General features: G+C 46.9%; 1 protein-coding gene across 2 annotated transcripts; it reads left to right on the top strand.

Moving 5' to 3' along the window:
- The first annotated feature begins 4,495 nt into the window (after positions 1-4,495).
- On the top strand, positions 4,496-20,842 carry LOC135547628 (isocitrate dehydrogenase [NADP] cytoplasmic-like). Of its 2 annotated transcripts, none has more exons than XM_064976796.1 (9): positions 4,496-4,683; positions 6,654-6,783; positions 13,815-14,106; positions 15,647-15,749; positions 16,167-16,344; positions 16,610-16,761; positions 17,110-17,250; positions 17,567-17,729; positions 17,814-20,842. In XM_064976796.1, exons 1-9 carry the CDS (start codon positions 4,650-4,652, stop codon positions 17,905-17,907), a joined length of 1,287 nt encoding a protein of 428 aa, XP_064832868.1. In that variant the 5' UTR covers positions 4,496-4,649; the 3' UTR covers positions 17,908-20,842. The 2 variants fall into 2 exon arrangements, with proteins under 2 accessions (XP_064832868.1, XP_064832869.1); XM_064976797.1 differs by lacking the exon at positions 4,496-4,683 and adding an exon at positions 5,728-5,810.
- Positions 20,843-24,122: the final 3,280 nt, after the last annotated feature.

Here is a 24,122-nt window from a genome sequence, read left to right on the forward strand (position 1 = left end):
GCAAGGGTATGTGCAGAGAGAAGTTGCACCGCGAACCTATGAGATCCAAAAGGAGCATGGATCACAACTGAGACAACACAGAGTGGATCTAAGGCTTCAGCCATTCACTCAAGGGACTGAGGATCATCAGGAGGATACTGAGGAAGCGTCAAATGCCTTTAGAAAAGGACAATTCAGTCAGAACACCCTGACTGACAACGCTGTCCAACTGTTTCAGGAAGCACTTCAGCAGAACGACCAAAAAGGTCTGTCAGAGCCCCTGAAAGGCTTATGGAGAATTGCTAAATATATACAGTGGGGGGAACAAGTATTTGATACACTGCCGATTTTGCAGGTTTTCCTACTAACAAAGCATGTCGAGGTCTGTAATTTTTTTATCATAGGTACACTTCAACTGTGAGAGACGGAATCTAAAAAAATCCAGAAAATCACATTGTATGATTTTTAAGTAATTGATTTGCATTTTATTGCATGACATAAGTATTTGGTTACCTACCAACCAGTAAGAATTCCGGCTCTCACCGACCTGTTAGTTTTTCTTTAAGAAGCCCCCCAGTTCTCCACTCATTACCTGTATTAACTGCACCTGTTTGAACTCGTTACCCATATAAAAGACACCTGTCCACATACTCAATCAAACAGACTCCAACCTCTCCACAATGGCCAAGACCAGAGAGCTGTGTAAGGACATCAAGGAAAAAATTGTAGACCTGCACAAGGCTGGGATGTGCTACAGGACAATAGGCAAGCAGCTTGGTGAGAAGGCAAAAACTGTTGGTGCAATCATTAGAAAATGGAAGAAGTTCAAGATGACGGTCAATCACCCTCGGTCTGGGGCTCCATGCAAGATCTCACCTCGTGGGGAAGGTGAGGGATCAGCTCAGAACTACATGGCAGGACCTGGTCAATGACCTGAAGGGAGCTGGGACCACAGTCTCAAAGAAAACCATTCTTAACACACTACGCCGTCATGGATTAAAATCCTGCAGCGCACGCAAGGTACCCCTGCTCAATCGAGCGCATGTCCAGGCCCGTCTGAAGTTTGCCAATGACCATCTGGATGATCCAGAGGAGGAATGGGGGAAGGTCATGTGGTCTGATGAGACAAAAATAGAGCTTTTTGGTCTAAACTCCACTCGCCGTGTTTGGAGGAAGAAGAAGGATGAGTACAACCCCAAGAACACCATCCCAACCGTGAAGCATGGAGGTGGAAACATCATTCTTTGGGGATGCTTTTCTGCAAAGGGGACAGGACGACTGCACAGTATTGAGTGGAGGATGGATGGGGCCATGTATCGCGAGATCTTGGCCAACAACCTCCTTCTCTCAGTAAGAGCATTGAATATGGGTCGTGGCTGGGTCTTCCAGCATGACAACGACCCGAAACACACAGCCAGGGCAACTAAGGAGTGGCTCCGTAAGAAGCATCTCCAGGTCCTGGAGTGGCCTAGCCAGTCTCCAGACCTGAACCCAATAGAAAATCTTTGGAGGGAGCTGAAAGTCCGTATTGCCCAGCGACAGCCCCGAAACCTGAAGGATCTGGAGAAGGTCTGTATGGGGGAGTGGGCCAAAATCCCTGCTGCAGTGTGTGCAAACCTGGTCAAGAACTACAGGAAACGTATGATCTCTGTATTTGCAAACAAAGGTTTCTGTACCAAATATTAAGTTTTGCTTTTCTGATGTATCAAATACTTATGTCATGCAATAAAATGCAAATGAATTCCTTAAAAATCATACAATGTGATATTCTGGATTTTTGTTTTAGATTCCGTCTCTCACAGTTGAATGACAGACCTCTACATGCTTTGTAAGTAGGAAAACCTGCAAAATCGGCAGTGTATCAAATAAATACAAAAGGGGCACCTGAACTGAATGTTTCGTTAATGTGAAAATAAATAGAGCCACAATAGAGTATTGTTGGACAGACTATATTTAGTTGATTTTTATTTTTATTTTTAAGGAAAAACATTTGGGGAAAGAAATGTGTGTTATTGAAAATTGCATGTTTTGCAGGTTGAGTAAACAAATGTGATGTGATGTGTAATAACATAGAAAAGTAGTTTTCTTTTAAAGGAAAGAAGATGTTGCGTTAATAAGATTTAGACAACGTTACCCAGCAGGCTATGCGGGCTATGCGAATGGTTAAAGAACGCTTTGCATGGCTAAACATGGAGTTTTCTAGCTGAAGTATATGTTCATTAAAAGTAGTTAAACCTCCCCGGTTTGTCATTATATAAGGAACAAACATAACAGCAAGCGAAGTTGATTATTCAAGTAAAATATGTGACGTCAAAGTTATATGGTTAGCTAAAGTTGAAACGTTATTAGAATTTGAGCACGTTTGTAAGATAGCTAGCAGGAAAAAGGCTACTTTAATTCGCCACTTTACAAGCTTGCCAGCGAACTCCTTCAAACAGTATTTCGTTATTTGCCAGCCTGACATTGGCAATTAGCTTATTTCATTATTTGCCAGCCTGACATTGGCAATTAGCCTATTTCATTATTTGCCAGCCTGACATTGGCAATTAGCATACCAAGGAAATGTCTGTGGAGCGCCGAGGCACAGACATGGGGAAGGGTACCAATAAATATCTGCAGCATTGAAGGTCCCCAAGAACACAGTGGCCTCCATTCTTAAATGGAAGAAGTTTGGAACCACCAACCTCCTTGCCGCCAGGCCCAACTGAGCCATCGGGGGAGCAGGGCCCTTCAACAACGTTGAAGATGGCTTATGGTAGAGAAATTAACATATACTTCTCCGGCAACAGATTTGGTGGACATTTCTGCAGTCAGCATGCCAATTGCACGCTCCCTCAACTTAAGACATCTGGCATTATGTTGTGTGACACATGCACATTTTAGTGGCCTTTTATTGTCCCCAGCACAAGGTGCACTTGTGTAATGATCATACTGTTTAATCAGCTTCTTGATATGCCACACCTGGCAGTTGGACGGATTATCTTAGCAAAGGCGAAATGCTCACTAACAGGGATGTAAACAAGTTTGTGCACAACATTTTAGATAAGCTTATTGCGCGGCGTATGGAACATTTCTGGGATCTTTTATTTCAGCTCATGAAACATGGGACCAACACTATATGTTGCATTTATATTTTTGTTATATATATATATATATATATATATATATATATATATATATGTGTGTGTGTGTGTGTGTGTGTGTGTGTGTGTGTGTGTGTGTGTGTGTGTGTGTGTGTGTGTGTGTGTGTGTACAAAGCATTAAGGACACCTGCTCTTTCCATGACAGACTGACCAGGTGAAAGCTATGATCCCGTATTTGATGTCAAGGTTTGTGTCAAGACTGCAAATAAGACTCACATCAAAAATAAGTTACAAAGACAAATAGAAAGAAATGTGTATATTTGGCACTCGAGCATGATACGTTACCCAACACTGTCAACCAAGAGTCAGTACTAAAACCAATTCACCTTGGTGGTGTGCAGACTGCTTTTATATTATTCTTAACGATTTCGCACAAACCAGAAAAAAATGCAACAATATGTCTGTGAAACTATACATTCACAATATTATGAATGAATTGTGGTTTATTTGGTAGCACTTCATCGTGTGACTCATTTTACTAATTGCATTAATACTGTACAAAGTTAAAGGTGCGCTATATGATAGATTCCCCGCTTCCCCTAGCTAGGGCCTCTAGTGGGGAGACCTGAGGTCAACCCACCCCCGCCCTACCTCCTGCTTCTGAGTGGGAGACCTTCCCATGCAGTAGCTTGCCAAGCTCAAATTAGAATCAGGGCGTCCACTCCGACAAGGTTAATTGACGGTCAGTCCCACACGGTGACATATCATTGGTTAATTGACGGTCAGTCCCACACGGTGACATATCATTGGTTAATTGACGGTCAGTCCCACACGGTGACATATCATTGGCGTGACGTGCAAATGAGCGATAGAAAACCGGTCGCAGCTACCCATGTCGCCGATACCTAAATCCTCCACTGGATCAAGAATGATCCTCCACCCAAAGGACATTCAACCAACTTGACAACTGTGGGAAGAATTAGAGTCAACATGGGCCAGCATCCCCGTGGAACGCTTTCGACACCTTGTAGAGTCCACATGGGCCAGCATCCCCGTGGAACCCTTTCGACACCTTGTAGAGTCAACATGGGCCAGCATCCATGTGGAACCCTTTCAACACCTTCAGATTCCACGCCCCAACGAATTGAGGCTGTTCGGAGGGCAAAAGAGGGTGCAACTCCATATTAGGAAGTTGTTCCTAATTTTTGTACGCTGTATTTTTATCCGTCCGATGTTGCCACAGCACTGTGGTCTTTTTAGAGTGGAACGTTGTGCAACATTGCAACACAAGCGTTAAGGGTGGCGTGCCGTTGTTGATTTGGCAATGTGATCATAAACTTATAGAAAACACCCAGGCGAGTGTATATCATAAGTCTATCCTCGCCTGTGTGTTTTCTATAAGTTAATAATCACATTGCCAAATCAACATAATGCTCGTGTTGAAATGTTGCACAACATTTTACTTTAAAAATAAGCCCTCCGTGCTGTAGCAACATCGACCTGAAAACATTGAACGCGTCTGTCATTCATTGTAGGCATACGTTATTTGAGGCAGACGAAGTTCCCTATACTTCGTTTAACGAAGACATGCTCGGTGCGCCAGATCGACTACGGTTTGGAGGTCAGTATGATCATACATTTTCGCACTTGTGCATTAATGAGGCCACCTTCTCAATGAACAGTCTGTTCAAAAAGCTGCAGAGACGACGATTACATACGGTGATAGTGTAGGAACCGCAGAATTGTGATAGCCTAGGTTAGTTGTGTTGAAATGGGTGTGTTTGGGAACCTAAATCAACTGCATTTCCTAATCATTTAATATGAACTGTTACATTTTTAAATATTTTTTATTAAACGGATTCGCGCAGAGCAATTGAGTCGCGTAGCACAAACAACCCTCTTGGAAAAAAAACAACTACCCGCCCATAAACACCCTCCATAGCCGTGTGGGATTACTCTATTGGCTGGTTTAGGAAAAGATAGTAAACTAAGACAGTTTACCGTTGACGTTTCAGTCTACTTAACTGGGTGTGTCTCCCACAGACACCAATGAAATAGCAGCTGGATCTGGTCTACGCAATACATTATTTCATTGAGAACAAAAAACAGCGAGTGGGGTGTCTGGTTTAGGGTTTGACATTTCCCCTGATTGGCTCCGGGAGTGTATGTCTTGCTTGTGAATTCACTGGTGCTGACCAGGAGGGGATTCGATTAATGGCGTGGGTAAACCGGGTTAGCATTGATTACGAGGATGAACCGGTTTCCCCAGTTAAAGCCGAAGATGAAGTTGGCTGAGAACCAAAATGGCATAGTTCTATGTAGGCCAGTGTTTTTACATACGAAAGTTTTGCTCTTTATATAAACACATCGTTTTACCTGCCTCCCCAAGGGAAACTACTTAAATTATAATATTTATTTCTTTGAAAATACATGTTTTATGTTTCTGAGCGATGTATCATGTTATTTTGTTGACATTGTGGCCCCGTCCAGCTCTATTTGTGGCCCCGTCCAGCTCCTGGCGCTCCTCCCTTACCGCTTTTGCCCGGTGAGGGGCAATAAACCCGTTTTATTCCGGTTCAGTGTAATCAAACTCCCTCCGGGTTGACGCCTCTACGCCTCTATTTATATGAAACCGCGCCTCTCCTCTCGTCAGTTGTAGCCGCAGCCTTTTAGAACCAGTCCGTGCAGAACAAGCCGCTCTACAGCCTAAACTATTACCCACATATTGTGGTTCTGTTAGAAACGAAGGTAGGCACTCATAGTATCTACTGCTTATGTATATTGGGTCTAAACGCTTTTATTTGGTCTGATCATCGCTAAATCCCCTTTGTCTGGCAACAGTGGCTACAATAGCCCAACTAACCATTGTTGGACATAACAAATACCATCTGGGTCTTTAAAATACAGTGGCCTATTTGATACGAACATGTATATTGCAATATGTGTTATGGAGAGATGTAGGTAGGCTGATGAGTTTTGTTGTGAAAATAATGACAACTCTCACACCGGCTGATTGTGCACACATTCAGTAAATTAATATTCGAGATTAATATTAGGTAATTTAGCCCAGACTAACGTTAGATTCTTTAACTTCGTCTAGTCTTTGTCAGTATCCCTAGACTATTAGCCCCTCCTCATCATACGATGGCCACCGGGTGGAATGTTACAACATTGTTACGAAGTTTTCAGAAGAAGCAATGTATCGACTCAGCTGTAGCACCAGTACTGCCTTGTTGATTGGATGCGTTTTATCTCAAGGTTTCTTGCCTTGATCTTGCCGGTAGCCAATGTAGGCTATCCCATGTTCAGTTTCGAGAAATGGGCCATAGGTGCTAAAACTAATTCTGGTTCAGGTGACGTTGTTATAATTGTAAAACTAGAGGTTGGAATCTCTTTGAAACTGTCCCTGTTTAGCAAAATGGCATTTAATACAAGAGAAATGCTGACTCACTGGTCTAGTAAGCCAAGTTGTAAATTAATTTGATATGTACTTTAGACCAGGGGGAAATTGCCTTGACTGTATCACTGCTGAAGTAACTTGCCATTTTCCTGTTACTATTGACTGACTCTCTCCTACTCTGCCTCCCCTAGGTTCCAGGATGTCCCAGAAGATCAAGGCGGGGTCGGTGGTGGAGATGCAGGGGGATGAGATGACCAGAGTCATCTGGGAGCTCATTAAGGAGAAGCTCATCTTCCCATACCTGGAGATGGACCTGCACAGGTGACTTGTACCTGCTGCTACATCTGGGCTTGTAGTCATTACTGTACGCCGTAGCAAAGGGTAATGGGAAACATTTACAATGAAAATGAGCACTTCTTATTGGACAAGTTCAGGTAGTCCACCCTGTTTTGACACATTTCCTATACCTTAAATACATAGAATGAATAGAGGAATGAATAGAGCAAAGTTATATCAGTGTTCTGAATCTACGTGGGTAGGATTCGCTAGGTTGGTGGGTGGGCGGGTAGGGTTCGCTAGGTTGGTGGGTGGGCGGGTAGGGTTCGCTAGGTTGGTGGGCGGGCGGGTAGGGTTCGCTAGGTTGGTGGGCGGGCGGGTAGGGTTCGCTAGGTTGGTGGGTGGGCGGGTAGGGTTCGCTAGGTTGGTGGGTGGGCGGGTAGGGTTCGCTAGGTTGGTGGGCGGGCGGGTAGGGTTCGCTAGGTTGGTGGGCGGGCGGGTAGGGTTCGCTAGGTTGGTGGGCGGGCGGGTAGGGTTCGCTAGGTTGGTGGGCGGGCGGGTAGGGTTCGCTAGGTTGGTGGGCGGGCGGGTAGGGTTCGCTAGGTTGGTTGGCGGGCGGGTAGGGTTCGCTAGGTTGGTTGGCGGGCGGGCGGGCGGGTAGGGTTCGCTAGGTAGGTTGGTGGGCGGGCGGGCGTGTAGGGTTCGCTAGGTTGGTTGGTGGGTAGGGTTAGCTTGGTTGGTGGGCGGGCGGGTAGGGTTCGCTAGGTTGGTGGGCGGGCGGGCGGGTAGGGTTCGCTAGGTAGGTGGGTGGGCGGGCGGGTAGGGTTCGCTAGGTAGGTTGGTGGACGGGCGTGTAGGGTTCGCTAGGTTGGTTGGTGGGTAGGGTTCGGTTGGTTGGTGGGCGGGCGGGTAGAGTTCGCTAGGTAGGTTGGTGGGCGGGCGTGTAGGGTTCGCTAGGTTGGTTGGTGGGTAGGGTTCGCTTGGTTGGTTGGTGGGCGGGCGGGTAGGGTTTGGTAGGTAGGTTGGTTGGTGGGCGGGTAGGGTTCGCTAGGTAGGTTGGTGGGCGGGCGGGTAGGGTTCGGTTGGTGGGTGGGCGGGTAGGGTTCGCTAGGTAGGTTGGTTGGCGGGTAGGGTTCGCTAGGTAGGTTGGTTGGCGGGTAGGGTTCGCTAGGTAGGTTGGTTGGCGGGTAGGGTTCGCTAGGTAGGTTGGTTGGTGGGTAGGGTTCGCTAGGTAGGTTGGTTGGTGGGCGGGTAGGGTTCGCTAGGTAGGTTGGTTGGTGGGCGGGTAGGGTTCGCTAGGTAGGTTGGTTGGTGGGCGGGTAGGGTTCGCTAGGTAGGTTGGTTGGTGGGCGGGCGGGTAGGGTTCGCTAGGTAGGTTGGTTGGTGGGCGGGCGGGTAGGGTTCGCTAGGTAGGTTGGTTGGTGGGCGGGCGGGTAGGGTTCGCTAGGTAGGTTGGTTGGTGGGCGGGCGGGTAGGGTTCGCTAGGTAGGTTGGTTGGAGGGCGGGCGGGTAGGGTTCGCTAGGTAGGTTGGTTGGCGGGCGGGCGGGTAGGGTTCGCTAGGTAGGTTGGTTGGCGGGCGGGCGGGTAGGGATCGCTAGGTAGGTTGGTTGGCGGGCGGGCGGGTAGGGTTCGCTAGGTAGGTTGGTTGGCGGGCGGGCGGGTAGGGTTCGCTAGGTAGGTTGGTGGGCGGGCGGGCGGGTAGGGTTCGCTAGGTAGGATGGTGGGCGGGCGGGCGGGTAGGGTTCGCTAGGTAGGTTGGTGGGTGGGCGGGCGGGTAGGGTTCGCTAGGTTGGTGGGCGGGCGGGTAGGGTTCGGTAGGTAGGTTGGCGGGCGGGTAGGGTTTGCTAGGTAGGTTGGTGGGGGGGCGGGTATGGTTCGCTAGGTAGGTTGGTGGGCGGGCGGGTATGGTTCGCTAGGTAGGTTGGTGGGCGGGCGGGTAGGGTTCGGTAGGTAGGTTGGTGGGCGGGCGGGTAGGGTTCGGTAGGTAGGTTGGTGGGCGGGCGGGTAGGGTTCGCTCGGTAGGTTGGTGGGCGGGCGGGCGGGTAGGGTTCGCTAGGTAGGTTGGTGGGCGGGCGGGTAGGGTTCGTTAGGTAGGTTGGTGGGCGGGCGGGTAGGGTTCGGTTGGTGGGCGGGCGGGTAGGTTTCGCTAGGTAGGTTGGTTCGTGGGTAGGGTTCGCTAGGTAGGTTGGTTGGTGGGTAGTGTTCGCTAGGTAGGTTGGTGGGTGGGCGTTTAGGGTTCGCTAGGTTGGTTGGTGGGTAGGGTTCGCTAGGTTGGTTGGTGGGCGGGCATGTAGGGTTCGCTAGGTAGGTTGGTGGGCGGGCGGGCGGTTAGGGTTGGTGGGCGGGCATGTAGGGTTCGCTAGGTAGGTGGGTGGGCGGGCGGGTAGGGTTCGCTAGGTAGGTTGGTGGACGGGCGTGTAGGGTTCGCTAGGTTGGTTGGTGGGTAGGGTTCGGTTGGTTGGTGGGCGGGCGGGTAGAGTTCGCTAGGTAGGTTGGTGGGCGGGCGTGTAGGGTTCGCTAGGTTGGTTGGTGGACGGGCGTGTAGGGTTCGCTAGGTTGGTTGGTGGGTAGGGTTCGGTTGGTTGGTGGGCGGGCGGGTAGAGTTCGCTAGGTAGGTTGGTGGGCGGGCGTGTAGGGTTCGCTAGGTTGGTTGGTGGGTAGGGTTCGCTTGGTTGGTTGGTGGGCGGGCGGGTAGGGTTCGCTAGGTAGGTTGGTTGGTGGGCGGGTAGGGTTCGCTAGGTAGGTTGGTGGGCGGGCGGGTAGGGTTCGGTTGGTGGGTGGGCGGGTAGGGTTCGCTAGGTAGGTTGGTTGGCGGGTAGGGTTCGCTAGGTAGGTTGGTTGGTGGGCGGGTAGGGTTCGCTAGGTAGGTTGGTTGGTGGGCGGGCGGGTAGGGTTCGCTAGGTAGGTTGGTTGGTGGGCGGGCGGGTAGGGTTCGCTAGGTAGGTTGGTTGGTGGGCGGGCGGGTAGGGTTCGCTAGGTAGGTTGGTTGGTGGGCGGGCGGGTAGGGTTCGCTAGGTAGGTTGGTTGGTGGGCGGGCGGGTAGGGTTCGCTAGGTAGGTTGGTTGGTGGGCGGGCGGGTAGGGTTCGCTAGGTAGGTTGATTGGCGGGCGGGCGGGTAGGGTTCGCTAGGTAGGTTGGTTGGCGGGCGGGCGGGTAGGGTTCGCTAGGTAGGTTGGTTGGCGGGCGGGCGGGTAGGGTTCGCTAGGTAGGTTGGTGGGCGGGCGGGCGGGCGGGTAGGGTTCGCTAGGTAGGTTGGTGGGTGGGTGGGCGGGTAGGGTTCGCTAGGTAGGTTGGTGGGTGGGCGGGCGGGTAGGGTTCGCTAGGTTGGTGGGCGGGCGGGTAGGGTTCGGTAGGTAGGTTGGCGGGCGGGTAGGGTTTGCTAGGTAGGTTGGTGGGCGGGCGGGTAGGGTTCGCTAGGTAGGTTGGTGGGCGGGCGGGTATGGTTCGCTAGGTAGGTTGGTGGGCGGGCGGGTAGGGTTCGCTAGGTAGGTTGGTGGGCGGGCGGGTAGGGTTCGGTAGGTAGGTTGGTGGGCGGGCGGGTAGGGTTCGCTCGGTAGGTTGGTGGGCGGGCGGGCGGGTAGGGTTCGCTAGGTAGGTTGGTGGGCGGGCGGGTAGGGTTCGTTAGGTAGGTTGGTGGGCGGGCGGGTAGGGTTCGGTTGGTGGGCGGGCGGGTAGGTTTCGCTAGGTAGGTTGGTTCGTGGGTAGGGTTCGCTAGGTAGGTTGGTTGGTGGGTAGTGTTCGCTAGGTAGGTTGGTGGGTGGGCGTTTAGGGTTCGCTAGGTTGGTTGGTGGGTAGGGTTCGCTAGGTTGGTTGGTGGGCGGGCGGGTAGGGTTCGCTAGGTAGGTTGGTGGGCGGGCAGGTAGGGTTCGGTTGTGGGCGGGCGGGTAGGGTTCGGTTGTGGGCGGGCGGGTAGGGTTCGCTAGGTAGGTTGGTGGGCGGGCATGTAGGGTTCGCTAGGTAGGTTGGTGGGCGGGCGGGCGGTTAGGGTTGGTGGGCGGGCATGTAGGGTTCGCTAGGTAGGTTGGTGGGCGGGCGTGTAGGGTTCGCTACAGGGTTCATTAGATTGACTTGTAATGCTCAATTTTTCTTAAGTCTCATGCTCAGGAAACCCCTTTAGGTTACAGGAATAACACGTGATGTGGAAATGCTGATTGTAGCTGTGCTCTGCACTACACTAACCCTAGACACTAGCAAATATCCCCAAGGACAGCTTTGTTAGTTGTCGCTGCACATTATTGTGCAACGTGTTCTGTATTGTACTCTCATGCTATCCTGTATTAGATGTCTGTTCAGAACATGTTGGGTAAAAGGTAGTGTGATGGCCAGATCAAAGGGACTTGTATAATCATTTACCATTTTTGAAAAGACCAATGCATTTTGAAACTGTGGACCAGTTTGTTCCTAGAGGTAGCTGTTTTAGCTGATCATATGATATCAGCAGACTAGATGAGTTGGATGCGGCATGATTGATCCAGAACCAATCCTTCTACAATCTACAACTCTGGTCTGTCAAATCTGAACTGTTCAAGTCCTCTGCTCTAGTCTAGTCCTCTGCTCTAGTCTAGTCCTCTGCTCTAGTCTAGTCCTCTGCTCTAGTCTAGTCCTCTGCTCTAGTCTAGTCCTCTGCTCTAGTCCAGTCCTCTGCTCTAGTCCAGTCCTCTGCTCTAGTCCAGTCCTCTGCTCTAGTCCAGTCCTCTGCTCTAGTCCAGTCCTCTGCTCTAGTCCAGTGCTCTGCTCTAGTCCTCTGCTCTTGTCCAGTGCTCTGCTCTGCTCTAGTCCAGTCCTCTTTGCACTAGACCTTCAGACTGTGGACTGATATTAAACACTTGCACAACATTGGCTGCTGTGCTGTGATTATTACAATTGTACGTGAGCTTTGCAGTGTCTTAAAACCGTTAGAAACGTTTTGATGTTTTTGAGAACTGGCAGTTAAAGGATAAAACAGACCTTATGCGTTTTAAGAGCTTCGGAGTTCTTACTACTTTTACAATATTTTCAGAATTGATGCAACATGATAGGTTGTAATGGAAGTTCTATAACCAACACGAACCCATGACCTCATACCAGTTTTCCAAACCCATGATCTAACCTGGTCTCCAGGCTATTGTGCACAGCACATAATAAGCCTGGTACATCAACTATTCAAATTTGGTCTGTGGGAATGACCATTTAGAATTCTGTGGGAGTGACCTTAATGAGTGAACTATTTTAATTTTAGCGACACTCACTACTGAGGTGTCGCTCTGTGCTTGTGGTGTGCTATTGTACGGGAGGGTTAGGGGGAAGGTGTTGTGGGAAATTATTGGTTGGTAAAATAAGCTGATGTCGATGCGCCGGGAGTTTCTCCTGGGCTTTCTGCTAATGAAGGTCAAGTTTGACGCGTTCGTCCACCAGACTCTACGTGCATTTGGGCAGAAGTGTTTTGGAAAGAGATTACCCATGACCTGACATGTGGTCATGCTCATTACCCATGTCCTGGGCAGATGTATTAATTTTTTTTATTTTTATCTCCAGTAATTAAAAAATGTATCAAATTATTGCCATCTGAAGTTGGTCACGTGAGAAGGATAGCTTAATTTTTTATTTATTCCTGCTGTCCCAGTTTCTGTGTCTGTAAGGCACACTCATTGGTTTCACAAATCTTAAGAATGCATTCGGTCTGGTTGGGGATGTGGGGTGTGTGGACGGGTCATCTTGGTCAACCACAGTGCGCACACAGCCCTCAGGCAATTTATCGCCATCTCGCACCATTACACAACGCCCGTAGTGCTGTATCACAGTATCAGATGTGCTGATTTGCCAATGGCATTGAGATGCACATCTAACCTGCGGTTGTCTGTGGAGTAGCACATTGTTGTAGTACTAGGCTAAGGGGGAGGGAGAAACTGGGTGAAAGGTTGTTGAACAAAACCCAGTTTACACAAGGAAAGGCTTACAAGGAAATTAGGTATTTATGCTTCGTCTTGTCCTTTTTAGATGTACGGGGCAGTGAACACTTTATTTGTGGGGTGATTTTCAATTTAGTGTTAAATCAATAAACAAATAAATAGTTCCTTCTTGCATTGTTGGGGCGGCAGGGTTGCCTAGTGGTTAGAGCGTTGGACTAGTAACCGGAAGGTTCTGCCCCTGAACAGGCAGTTAACCCACTGTTCCTAGGCCGTCATTGAAAATAAGAATTTGTTCTTAACTGACTTGCCTAGTTAAATAAAGGTTAAAAAATAAAAAATGTTGTAGTTTGTGAGCAGACAACCCGGTCTCTAAATGTGTGTAGAAATGGGAAGTTGGTTATGTAATAATACCTCAAACTAATAGTTCATTGCCACCAGGAGAAGCATGTCAGTCATCACTAGCTGTCATAAACCCAGCCTATTATTACAATTTCTCTTAAAATAACATTTTAAACAACCTTAATCACACTGCTAACCTTAAATTGAAGACCAAAAAGACACCTTTTTTTAACCATCTAGCCAATTGACTTTTTGCTTGCGGTAACTAGTGGAAATCCAGAGCACCCCATCGCCTGCTAGGATGTGTTGGGTCTTTCAGAGGAGTCATTCATTAGTTCAGTCACGTAGCAACAGCCTGTGAAGACTGGCCTCTTTGTTCACATGTTAGCATCTTGTATACTGTTTCTGGTTCAGCCTCTCACCAAGCTTACTCTATAGTGGTGACACTGTGATTTACATTTCACACTGTATTTGAATGTCGCTCTGTTCGACAAATACATTCTACTTTTTGCAATTGTTTAATTCCTGCTGCATTTGAAACGGGAAGGTTTTGTTTACTGGGTCCTGTTTTGATTGGTACAGTGTGGCTCTGTTAGGGAACTCCCTGATGAGGTGGTTCAGTCATCAGAGGTAGGCTTTGCATTGGGAATCCCCACTGACTTCATTATAGAAGGCTCAATGACATCAAACAAACACACAGTAAATGTATTAAACTTTATTCTGATAAACCAATTAAAAAGTTAATATGTTTCTAACAGGCCCACATACTCTTCATATCATTTGTCCTCCCATGAACCCTAAAGGTAACAGTTATCCTCCTCCCTGCTGCTATTCTGCCCTTCCCTTAGCTACGACCTGGGCATGGAGAACCGCGATGCCACAGACGACAAGGTGACGGTTGAGGCGGCGGAGGCGACGCGGCGCTACAACGTGGGCATTAAGTGTGCCACCATCACGCCGGATGAAAACCGGGTGGAGGAGTTCAAGCTAAAGCAGATGTGGCGCTCGCCCAACGGGACCATCCGTAACATCCTGGGAGGCACCGTGTTCAGGGAGGCCATCATCTGTAAGAACATCCCCCGCCTGGTGCCCGGCTGGGTCAAACCCATAATCATCGGCAGGCATGCCCACGGAGACCAGGTAACCTACCACCCCTTCAGCAGTAGAACCCTTACTAACCATTCATCAAAATTAGAGGTTGACCGATTAATCGGAAGGGCCGATTTCAAGTTTTCATAACAATCGGTATTTTTGGGCGACAATTTTTATTATTATTTATTTTTTACAACTTTATTTAACGAGGCAAGTCAGTTAAGAACACATTCTTATTTTGGCTGTTGTTGTTTTGTTGTTTTTGTTGTTGATTTGTCGATGTGTTCCTGGTTCGAGCCCAGGTAGCGGCGAGGAGAGGGACGGAAGCTATACTGTTACACTGGCAATACTAAAGTGCCTATAAGAACATCCAATAGCCAAAGGGATATGAAATACAAATGGTATAGAGAGAAATAGTCCTATAATTCCTATAATAACCACAACCTAAAACTTCTTACCTGGGAATATTGAAGACACCTGTTAAAAGGAACCACCAACTTTCATGTTCTGAGCAAGGAACTTAAACGTTAGCTTTCTTACATGGCACATATTGCACTTTTACTTTCTTGTTTTTGCATTATTTAAACCAAATTGAACATGATTTATTTGATGCTAAATGGATTTTATTGATGTATTATATTAACTTAAAATAAGTGTTTATTCAGTATTGTTGTAATTGTCATTATTATAAATATCGGCATCTGCTTTTTTTGGTCCTCCAATAATCGGTATCGGTGTTGAGAAATCATAATCAGTTGACCTCTAATCAAAATGTCTTTATACCATGCCCCTCCCACCCCTAATGATTGGCTCTCTAGGTTTCTCTAGGCCCTTCCTCCCTCACTTCCTTGAATCTGATTTACCTCGAGACAGAGGATGGATGCTATGCCCTAGGTAAATGAAGCTATGTGTTAGTGGTACCCTGTCTGTTAACGTGTTTTTAATTAAGGGAGATATTGTACAGTCTCCAGGTGATCACATGTTCACTTCATGCCGACTAGAGGTGGTGGTCAGGCCTGCTCACAGAGAGACAAATGGACTGGTGTTGTCACTGAACGCTCAGTCACTGATTTTAAATGGCTTTGCCCTTCAGACCATGATGTCGCTACACTGGCTCCACGTCTCAAAGTGGAACGTCATTCATACTGTACTGCAGCTAGAGAATAATCTAACCTCTACGTGGCACCATGCCGTTGTCAATACGCTTCAACTCCATTGAGAAATGAGGTGGGAACTTGACCTTTTGGTTGCTTACTGTATTTGACAATCACGTCACGGTATGGCCTGGATTTTTTTATTGTAATATAGTGCTATTTCGGATTGCTCTTTCGGTTGCATCCACACTACTGATTGGTTGAAGACAACCATAACAATGATTCATTTTGACCAGACACATCTGCATTTCAGCTCTCCAACAGCAATGTAACCTCTCATCTATTCTGAGATTACAGGTTACTGTCATCTACCCAGTGAACAGTAGACCAGTGCCTGGTTGCCCCAGACAGGGATTGCACTTCTATTTTCCTCCACTAGATGGAGCCCTTGTCTGTTTCATCAATGACCTCTCCACTCTCTCTCCCCTTTGCAGTACAAGGCCACAGACTTTGTGGTACCTGGACCTGGGAGACTGGAGATGAAATTCACACCCAAGATTGGGGAGCCAATGAACTTTGTTGTCCATGACTTTGAAGGTAAAACCACAAGTTTACTTGTCAATAAAAATCAATGTTAAAATGTAACCTTTGCTTGTAAGGGAAAATAATGTCCAGAATAGATTTTGTCCGTTATATAATATTGTGTCAGCCTATGGTGCCAGCCTGTGTATGTCAATAAGACAATCTTTACATATGTTTGCTGTGTAAATATTACTGCCATTCTCATATTGTATCTGATTTAACTCTGAATGATAAATCGGCTGTGTACCTCCCTCTTCTGCACATACTGTAGACAAACACAGAATTTTGATTAACTAGAGGTTGTGATTAAGGTTGGCTCCATTGCTCTGTTTGCAAAATGGGGGAGGGGGGGAGGTGGCTGTCTTAGTGTGTGTGGTGTATTCATGTGAGTGTACAGTATCTTCATGAGAATGATGTGTCTTTGTCCTCCAGGTTCAGGTGGTGTGGCTCTGGGGATGTACAACACAGACAGCTCCATCAGGGACTTTGCCCACAGCTCCTTCCAGATGGGGCTGCAAAAAGCCTGGCCTCTGTACCTCAGCACCAAGAACACCATCCTCAAGAAGTACGACGGCCGCTTCAAAGATATCTTCCAGGAGATCTATGAAAAGTATGTCTGCCTGGCCTCAGACATTTAATTGTCGAGTAAATCTTTATTTTCCCTATTGACACTATATTTTTTCAGCATGTAGACGATACACATGAGTCACATACAATGTATGGTTGACGATAAAGGGTAATTGGCCGACAAGCCCCCCCCCCCCCCCCCCCCCCCACCTACTATGCAAATGTTCAATTTCTGACTCCTTTATAAAGGACAGTACGAGGTTTAGGTGTGTAAACCCTGTTCTCAGACCTGTTCCCGTGTGTCCCAGGCAGTACCGCTCTAAGTTTGAGCAGAAGGGGATCTGGTATGAGCATCGTCTGATTGATGACATGGTGGCTCAGGCCATGAAGTCTGATGGAGGATTCATCTGGGCCTGCAAGAACTACGACGGGGACGTCCAGTCTGACTCTGTAGCCCAAGGTAAGACCAGCTAGTCTAGTGTACTCTGTAGCCCAAGGTAAGACCAGCTAGTCTAGTGTACTCTGTAGCCCAAGGTAAGACCAGCTAGTCCAGTCTAGTGTACTCTGTAGCCCAAGGTAAGACCAGCTAGTCTAGTGTACTCTGTAGCCCAAGGTAAGACCAGTTAGTCCAGTTTTGAACTTGTGTATTTTAAGACTATCTCAATAGAATGACGTTTAGTTCCAGAACACAGGAGAATGCTGATATATATATATTTTGTCTTGGCACTACTGTCCATGAGCGCTTATATCCAGTTAGCTGTTAAGTACTTTGTGACCGATGTATTTAATACCTCTGTGTGTACCCCAGGTTATGGGTCCCTTGGTATGATGACCAGTGTGCTCATCTGTCCTGACGGTCGTACGGTCGAGTCGGAGGCGGCCCACGGCACGGTAACGCGCCACTACAGACAGCACCAGCAGGGCAAGGAGACATCCACCAACCCCATCGGTAAATTACACACGGATACAATGCATGTTCTATTTCATTCGGTCTCCGACTGATAATGCTTGTTCTATAAAAAGCATTCAGCCCAGCTCATTCCCCTTCTGGATGTAGATCTGCATGTAGCAGGGGTGTATTCATTACACTGATTATGTTGCAAAATGTTTCTTACACCAAACTGGGAGGGACCTACCTGAATTTGTCCAATAGAAACTGTGTTTTCTATTGATTACAGCGCAGAGAAACACAGGCAACACGAGGACCTAGGAAAAGAGCTCAACGTTTTGACATGTCCCTAACGTGTGTGTGTGTGTGTGCGCAGCGTCCATCTTTGCTTGGTCACGGGGGCTGCTGCACCGAGCGAAGCTGGATGACAACGCAGAGCTGCGTGTGTTTGCTGAGGCCCTGGAGGTCGTCTGCGTGGAGACCATCGAGGCTGGCTTCATGACCAAGGATCTGGCGATCTGTATCAAAGGCATGGCAGGGTGAGTAGCATGCATACATACGCACAGTAAATCTGACTCTGAAACTAGACTGACTCCAACGGTCTTTCTTCTCTTCTCCCTTAGTACCAAACGCTCAGACTACCTGAACACCTTTGAGTTCCTGGATAAACTGTCAGAGAACCTGAAGACCAAGATGTCCAACCAACCCAAACTGTGATCACCTCATCTCCTACCTTTAAACACACACACTATTGACAGCAGGGACTATGGGCCCTGGCCAACACTGAACCACGGGGGACTGTCTGCCCAGAACGCAACCAGAGCTTCTAGAAGACCTAGGACCCTTGAGACTTAATCATTCCCTCCACAAGCAGTCTGTCTGATTCAAGGAGGTGTCTTGTCCAGGGGGAGGGGGGTGATGTCCTCCCAAAGCTAATGAATCATTCCTATCTAAACTACTTGCCATTGCTGTCCCACTCTCCCCATGCTTGCTGTTGCTTGGTAATATGAATATTCATGTGGAATCATTCAACTCAACTTGCCTCTTATTTCATTGCTGTTTCAATGTTACCCAACAATACAGACCAACTCCTTCTGCATCATAAAAGCTGTTGACCCCCTACAACTCTAATGCCATCTGCTCTGCCCCTTGAACACGCCCCCAACTCACCTGATGAACTAGCTGCCCAAGTCAACACTGCTCCCTCAATTCCCCCCCCCCCCCCCCTCCAAACTAAACCGTGTCCTTCTCCTCCTGGTTGACCCCTGAGATCCATGCACTGCTTGCTTCAATAAAGAGTTCTCCACTGTCAGAAAACTACTTCAGCCTCGTGACGACGCCTTCTCTACTCCCTCCACTGAACTCTGCAACTCCTTCCGTCAGCTATTTTCAAGGAAAAGCTCACATATACACTTCACTGACTGATCAATCTCTCTTATCTGCCCCTCCCCCCGTCAACCTCAACCGTCACCCCTGAAACCCGGCTCTACGAATTTGCACTCATTGACTCTCCCTATATCTCAAAATTCATGTCATCAACACCACAACTTACTCATCACAGCTCTGTTCTCATTAAAGCCTGCCTGCCCTCTGTCCATATATCACACACCATCAACCTCTCCCTTACCCACGGATCTCATCCCTCCAACTACAGAACAGCTGCAGGCACCCCTCCCCCATCTTAAAAATACCAGGAACGGACACCACCATCTTTCTGCACAATTTCCAACCTTCCTTTCCAAGACTCTGGAACAGACCGTGGCCTCCCAATTCTAACCCACCTGCTAGTCAACAACTAATTCAAGCTCGTCCAGTCTGGTTTCCACCACAGTACTGAAACTCTACTCAAAGTTGTGAATGACCTCACCTCTGCTGATGCTGGTGCCCTTAACATCCTGATTCTCCTTGACCGGAGTGCCGCTTTTAGCACTGAGTCATCAGATTGAGGGTGCAGCACTTTCCTGGCTACAATCATACCTCATAAACCGGACCCACTACATCTCCCTCAATGGCCATACCTCAGACGCCACTGCAGTCACACAGGGTGTCCCCCAAGGTACTGTGCTGGGCCCCTTACGCTTCATCTTCCTTGGTCAGGTGACACCCAGATCACCTCGGCACCAAATCCCTATTCGACCCACATTGAATTTCCTTTCTAGGCAATAAAAACATGGCTGCAACAACGCTTCCTCAAGCTAAGCATTTATAAAACGGAACTCCTACTCATAGACACCAAATCCATCTTCACCAAAGCTGGTAATCTTGCGATTGACACCACTGTCTCCCCCCACACACACAACCTTGGCTTCACCCTCTCCTTTGACCATCACATAAGACGGACAGACTGGCAAATTGTCATTCTTCCACCTCTGCAACATTGCCAAAGCTAGGTCCACCTGTCCTGCCGTTGAAACACGCATTCATCTCCTCCTGTCTTGACTACTGTAACTCACTACTCTCTAGCGTCAACTCAGGCTCCCTCCATAGTCTCCAAGTGGTTCATAACTCTGCAGCCCGACCCCCTCACCCACACTAAGTACTGGTAGCACATCTCCTCTGTGAACTTCACTAGCTCCCTGTCTCTCAACGCATTGATTACAAGCTCTTCTTTCTGACCTACAAAGCCCTTCACCACCTTGCCCCCCCCACCCACCGCTGACATTCTTGTCCCCTACCAACCCACATGCCCCTTACCCTAAATCAGGTTCGTATCCTAACCCCAACCCTCCCCATACACTGATACATCTCTCTTATTTCAGCCCACCCCGCTCTTTATTCATGTTTTTGTAAACTTTATTTTTTTTTTTTTTTTTTACAATTGTTTAGATTTGGTCCTTAAAGTGCTATATTAATCGCATGTTGTTTTACTATATGCAGGGTTCAGATGTAGGCTGAGTATTTGTATTTTTACAGGGACAGTGCACATTAATCAACGTTTCAGTAAAAGTGCTTGTTTTAGCCAACCGGCTAATTTTCAACCACAGTCCCTGGGCAGGTTGTTGATGTGAGGCCATCTTCTCCATTGATGACTTGCCACTATGGTCCAGCCATATCTTTTGGTAACACTCAGCCAATCTAAGTGGCCTGAATCCTAATTTGAGATCCACAAGCATAACTTGTGATTTTTTTATTTTTTTTAAAGCAATCGCCTAGTGAAATATGTGTTTATAATTCTGCCAAGTATGACTGTTTTTAATGAATGATGGACACAGAAATAACCAGTGTTCTTTACGCTAATTGCAATAAGGTCCCCCTATGGTTGTGTTTTTTTTTTGTGTGTGTTGTCTGTCAGTGAGCAGTGATCGCCAGTCCTGCCTGAGGGTGCGCTTACCCTTCTGTTGCCTTGTCTTATGTAACGTGACTTCAGTCTGTCACACCATTTTATATAGATTATGCCATAACGACTACTGCAGCCTGTTTAGATTTTGACTGTCTTGACTTGCTGTCATTGATTCACAAAGCTATACTAGCATCACCCACTCCCTGTTTGTGGTTATGTAAGATATTAAAAACACACTTAACACCTTAACCCATACAGAAACAACTGTCCAAGTACCTTCCTCTGCCAGTAAGCACACACAACCAGGGGATGCAGGTTTGTACTCGACAGTGTGGTCAGAATATCAACTCAATAAATGGGTTTTGGAGAAAATTGTCTAGTGCTTTTAGTATTTATTTTCTATTACCCCATAAATGTCATGTTAAACTGTTTATCGAGTGCCACGGTCTTACAAAAAAACACTTTGGAAGATTTTAGTCTTACAGTTTGCCACCAGATGGTGCCATTGTAATCTGAGTGACATTGTTCATCAGGTGTAATACATCTTATCTGCATGAACTGGAAGAAGCTATGACAAATTACTGTATCCAACATATTATCAGTTGCAGCACAACATCCCTCAAATCCTTCTAAAGCACTGACTATGGTATGTCCACATGGAGTATAGGCCTACTGCGATGCACCTTCCACATGTACACAGTCAGGAGCACCCTTGGCATGATTAGCTTTTCTGCACCAGATGGAATCCACATGGTTAAATCCTAGCGCAAGCGGCGATGGGTGGATAGACCCAGAGGAAAAGAAAGGAAACGGAGGCACTCAGACTTCCAATGGACGATGGCGAGAACCAAGGCTTCCAAAAAGGTATCAAAGCCTGTAGGGCTGCTACTATTGTCCCAACGTAATTGGATTTTGTCTGGGAGAAGGAAGTCTCATTTTACCAGTCTGAGGCTCCACATGGATCACTTGCCACTGAAAGAGCAGGATTGTTAGCTGCGAATGGGAACAGTGGTTACTATTTTAAAACCTGGCTGGAATGGATGGGACAACATAGATCAAGAAGCCCCACATAAGCTATCAACTCCGAGGGAGTAATACCCATTAGCTGGTATTGAACCAAAACTCATTTGTCAGTCTTAAAGAGCACTTCCAGCAAAAAAATGATATCTAAAAAGGTCAATATATTTCCAAGGCCCAGACCAGTAAGAGACTACCATAGAGATGGCCATCGCTGCACTGTCGGAAGCCTGATGTTCTGAGGCTTATTTTTAGTTTGTTACATTCGGCATCACTACGTCGAGGTAAATATACTATTTTTTTCTAACAAAGATATCTACATGTATTTCAGGATGTGTATCCCTGGAAATAATCAGAATTCATGTACACAAGCTTTGAAAACATCGCTTGTTCAAAAAAAAAGAGGTCTCTTGGTGCAACTTATGTAAATTGAGGTGCCTTGGGGTAAGTGGGTGCTGGTAGGTCAAAGTTGAATTCATGGAAAAGGGGTGTGGTATACAGTATATCTTAAATGTATGCCTACATTCAGATAAAGATCTCTCAGTTCAATATCACTTACCCTTCCATTTCTTGACCAGTTGTCTGGAATGTTGTTTCGATGTTCCAATTTGTAGGCAAGTTCTCTGCATTTCAGGTTACTTAGCCCATGAAACTGGTCAGAAGATTCTTGATATGTTAATTAAGCTAACTTTTTTGTTGTTGTCAACGAATCCCTTCAATGTCATAGTCTGTTTTCCTCACTTGTTGCTGCTCTAATGGATATCTTCCCTTCATGGGGAATGACGATGTCTGCTTTGAAACAATGCAAATGCACTATCTGGAGTTCATATGCATGACATGTTGCAAAAATACTGCATAAAACGGACTAAATTATAGTAATTTGTATGGTCTATGGTGGCCATTGGCACAACTTACCCCCAAGGCAGACAAGTTGACGATATCACCCACACAGAAATGGTTTATCAAGATCGGTGTGGAATAATTTGACTGGCCTGCACTGATCTCAACCCCATCCAACTCCTTTGGGATGAATTGGAACGCCAACTGCGAGCCGGTCCTAATCGCCCAACATCAGTGCCCGACCTCACTAATGCTCTTGTGACTGAATGGAAGCAAATTCCCACAGTAATGTTCCAATATCTAGTGGTAAGCCTTCCCAGAAGAGGGGAGACCAACTCCATGATTTTGGAATGAGATGTTTGATGAGCAGGTGTCCACATACTTTTGGTCATGTGTGTATGTTGTCAAGTGTATGTTGACACAGTGTTGGTTTAGTCTGTGCTTTGAACACATTCAGGATCTCTAGTTTTGTGGTCCTAAATGTTTATTGCTACATATTTGGCCGCCTTTCAAAGCAGTCTTTGTCAATCCTCACTCTGATATCCTATATGAATGATATTTAAATAATAAGGTGCGAGGGTGTGTGGTATATGGCCAATATCCCACTGCTAAGGGCTGCTCTTAATCACGACGCCTAAGAACAGTGGTGGTTTGAGCCCTGAATGCTGATTGGCTGACAGCCGTGGTATATCAGACTATACCACGGGTATGACAAAACATTTCTTGTTAGTGCTCTAATTATGTTGGTAACCAGTTTATAATAGAAATAAGGCACCTTGAGGGTTTGTAATGTACCACGGCTAAGGGCTGTATCCAGGCACTCTGCATTGCGTCATGCATAAGAACAGCCCTTAGCCGTGGTATATTGGCCATATACCACACTCCCATGTGCCTTATTGCTTAATTATAACATACTATGCCCTATACAAGCGCTATGGTACAGCACATATAATGGCAACATAATGGTAAATGATTGTTCTGTTTGACCTTTTTACCTAGGATTGAAATGTACTGGATGTCTAAGGGACTTAGCATTACCTATCAAAAAGACATTCTGGCAAAAAAAATGCCATTCCAGTGTAAAGAAAACTGATCATAATACAAAGACAAATTGAACCTATTTCTCCTGAAATCACTTCCTGTCCAAAGATTTATAAGATAAGAGCTGTGTTTTTCTTTCTTTGTCTGTCTGTCTTTAAACTTTGTCTCTGTTCTGATATGAGAACACCTTGCTCCGGTAGGTGGGACATAAGAGGCCTCCTCGCTGCAGTTTCCATGGGGACCCAACAGCCACTCTACTCTTCAAAAGCGGGGAGCAGAGCAGAGGTAGTGGGCCTTTTGTGTTGGAGAGGGAGAGAGCAGAACAACACTGGCCAGATGAAAGCATTGCCATCCTTAAACCCAATCATAATTTAGTCATCAGTACAGGAGGATATAATCAAAATAAAGGGGTAGATGGATGGGAGAGATAGACAGAGAGAAACGAGAAATGAAGGGAGGGAGAGTGGAGTTCGTAGGTCAAGGAACGAGAGAGGGAGAGAGTGCTGTTAGATGTAAAAAATTAGAGAGGATATGGATAGACGTGGTTTTGTTCTTAACGTTGACGGTACCTTATTTGCAATGTCAATCTCGTATCCACTTAGATTGAAAGGTTTGTTGTCTTTCCTAGAGCAAGATGACAAATAATATTACAATGTCACTGACCAGGACATTGTACTCCACATATATGTAATCAATATGGGACAAATGAGCATTTCTACTTTTATTTGGAAAATTAACATTTATTTTGAGTATC

Source organism: Oncorhynchus masou, chromosome 10 (assembly GCF_036934945.1).
Source record: "Oncorhynchus masou masou isolate Uvic2021 chromosome 10, UVic_Omas_1.1, whole genome shotgun sequence".
Classification (NCBI taxonomy): Eukaryota; Metazoa; Chordata; class Actinopteri; order Salmoniformes; family Salmonidae; genus Oncorhynchus; species Oncorhynchus masou.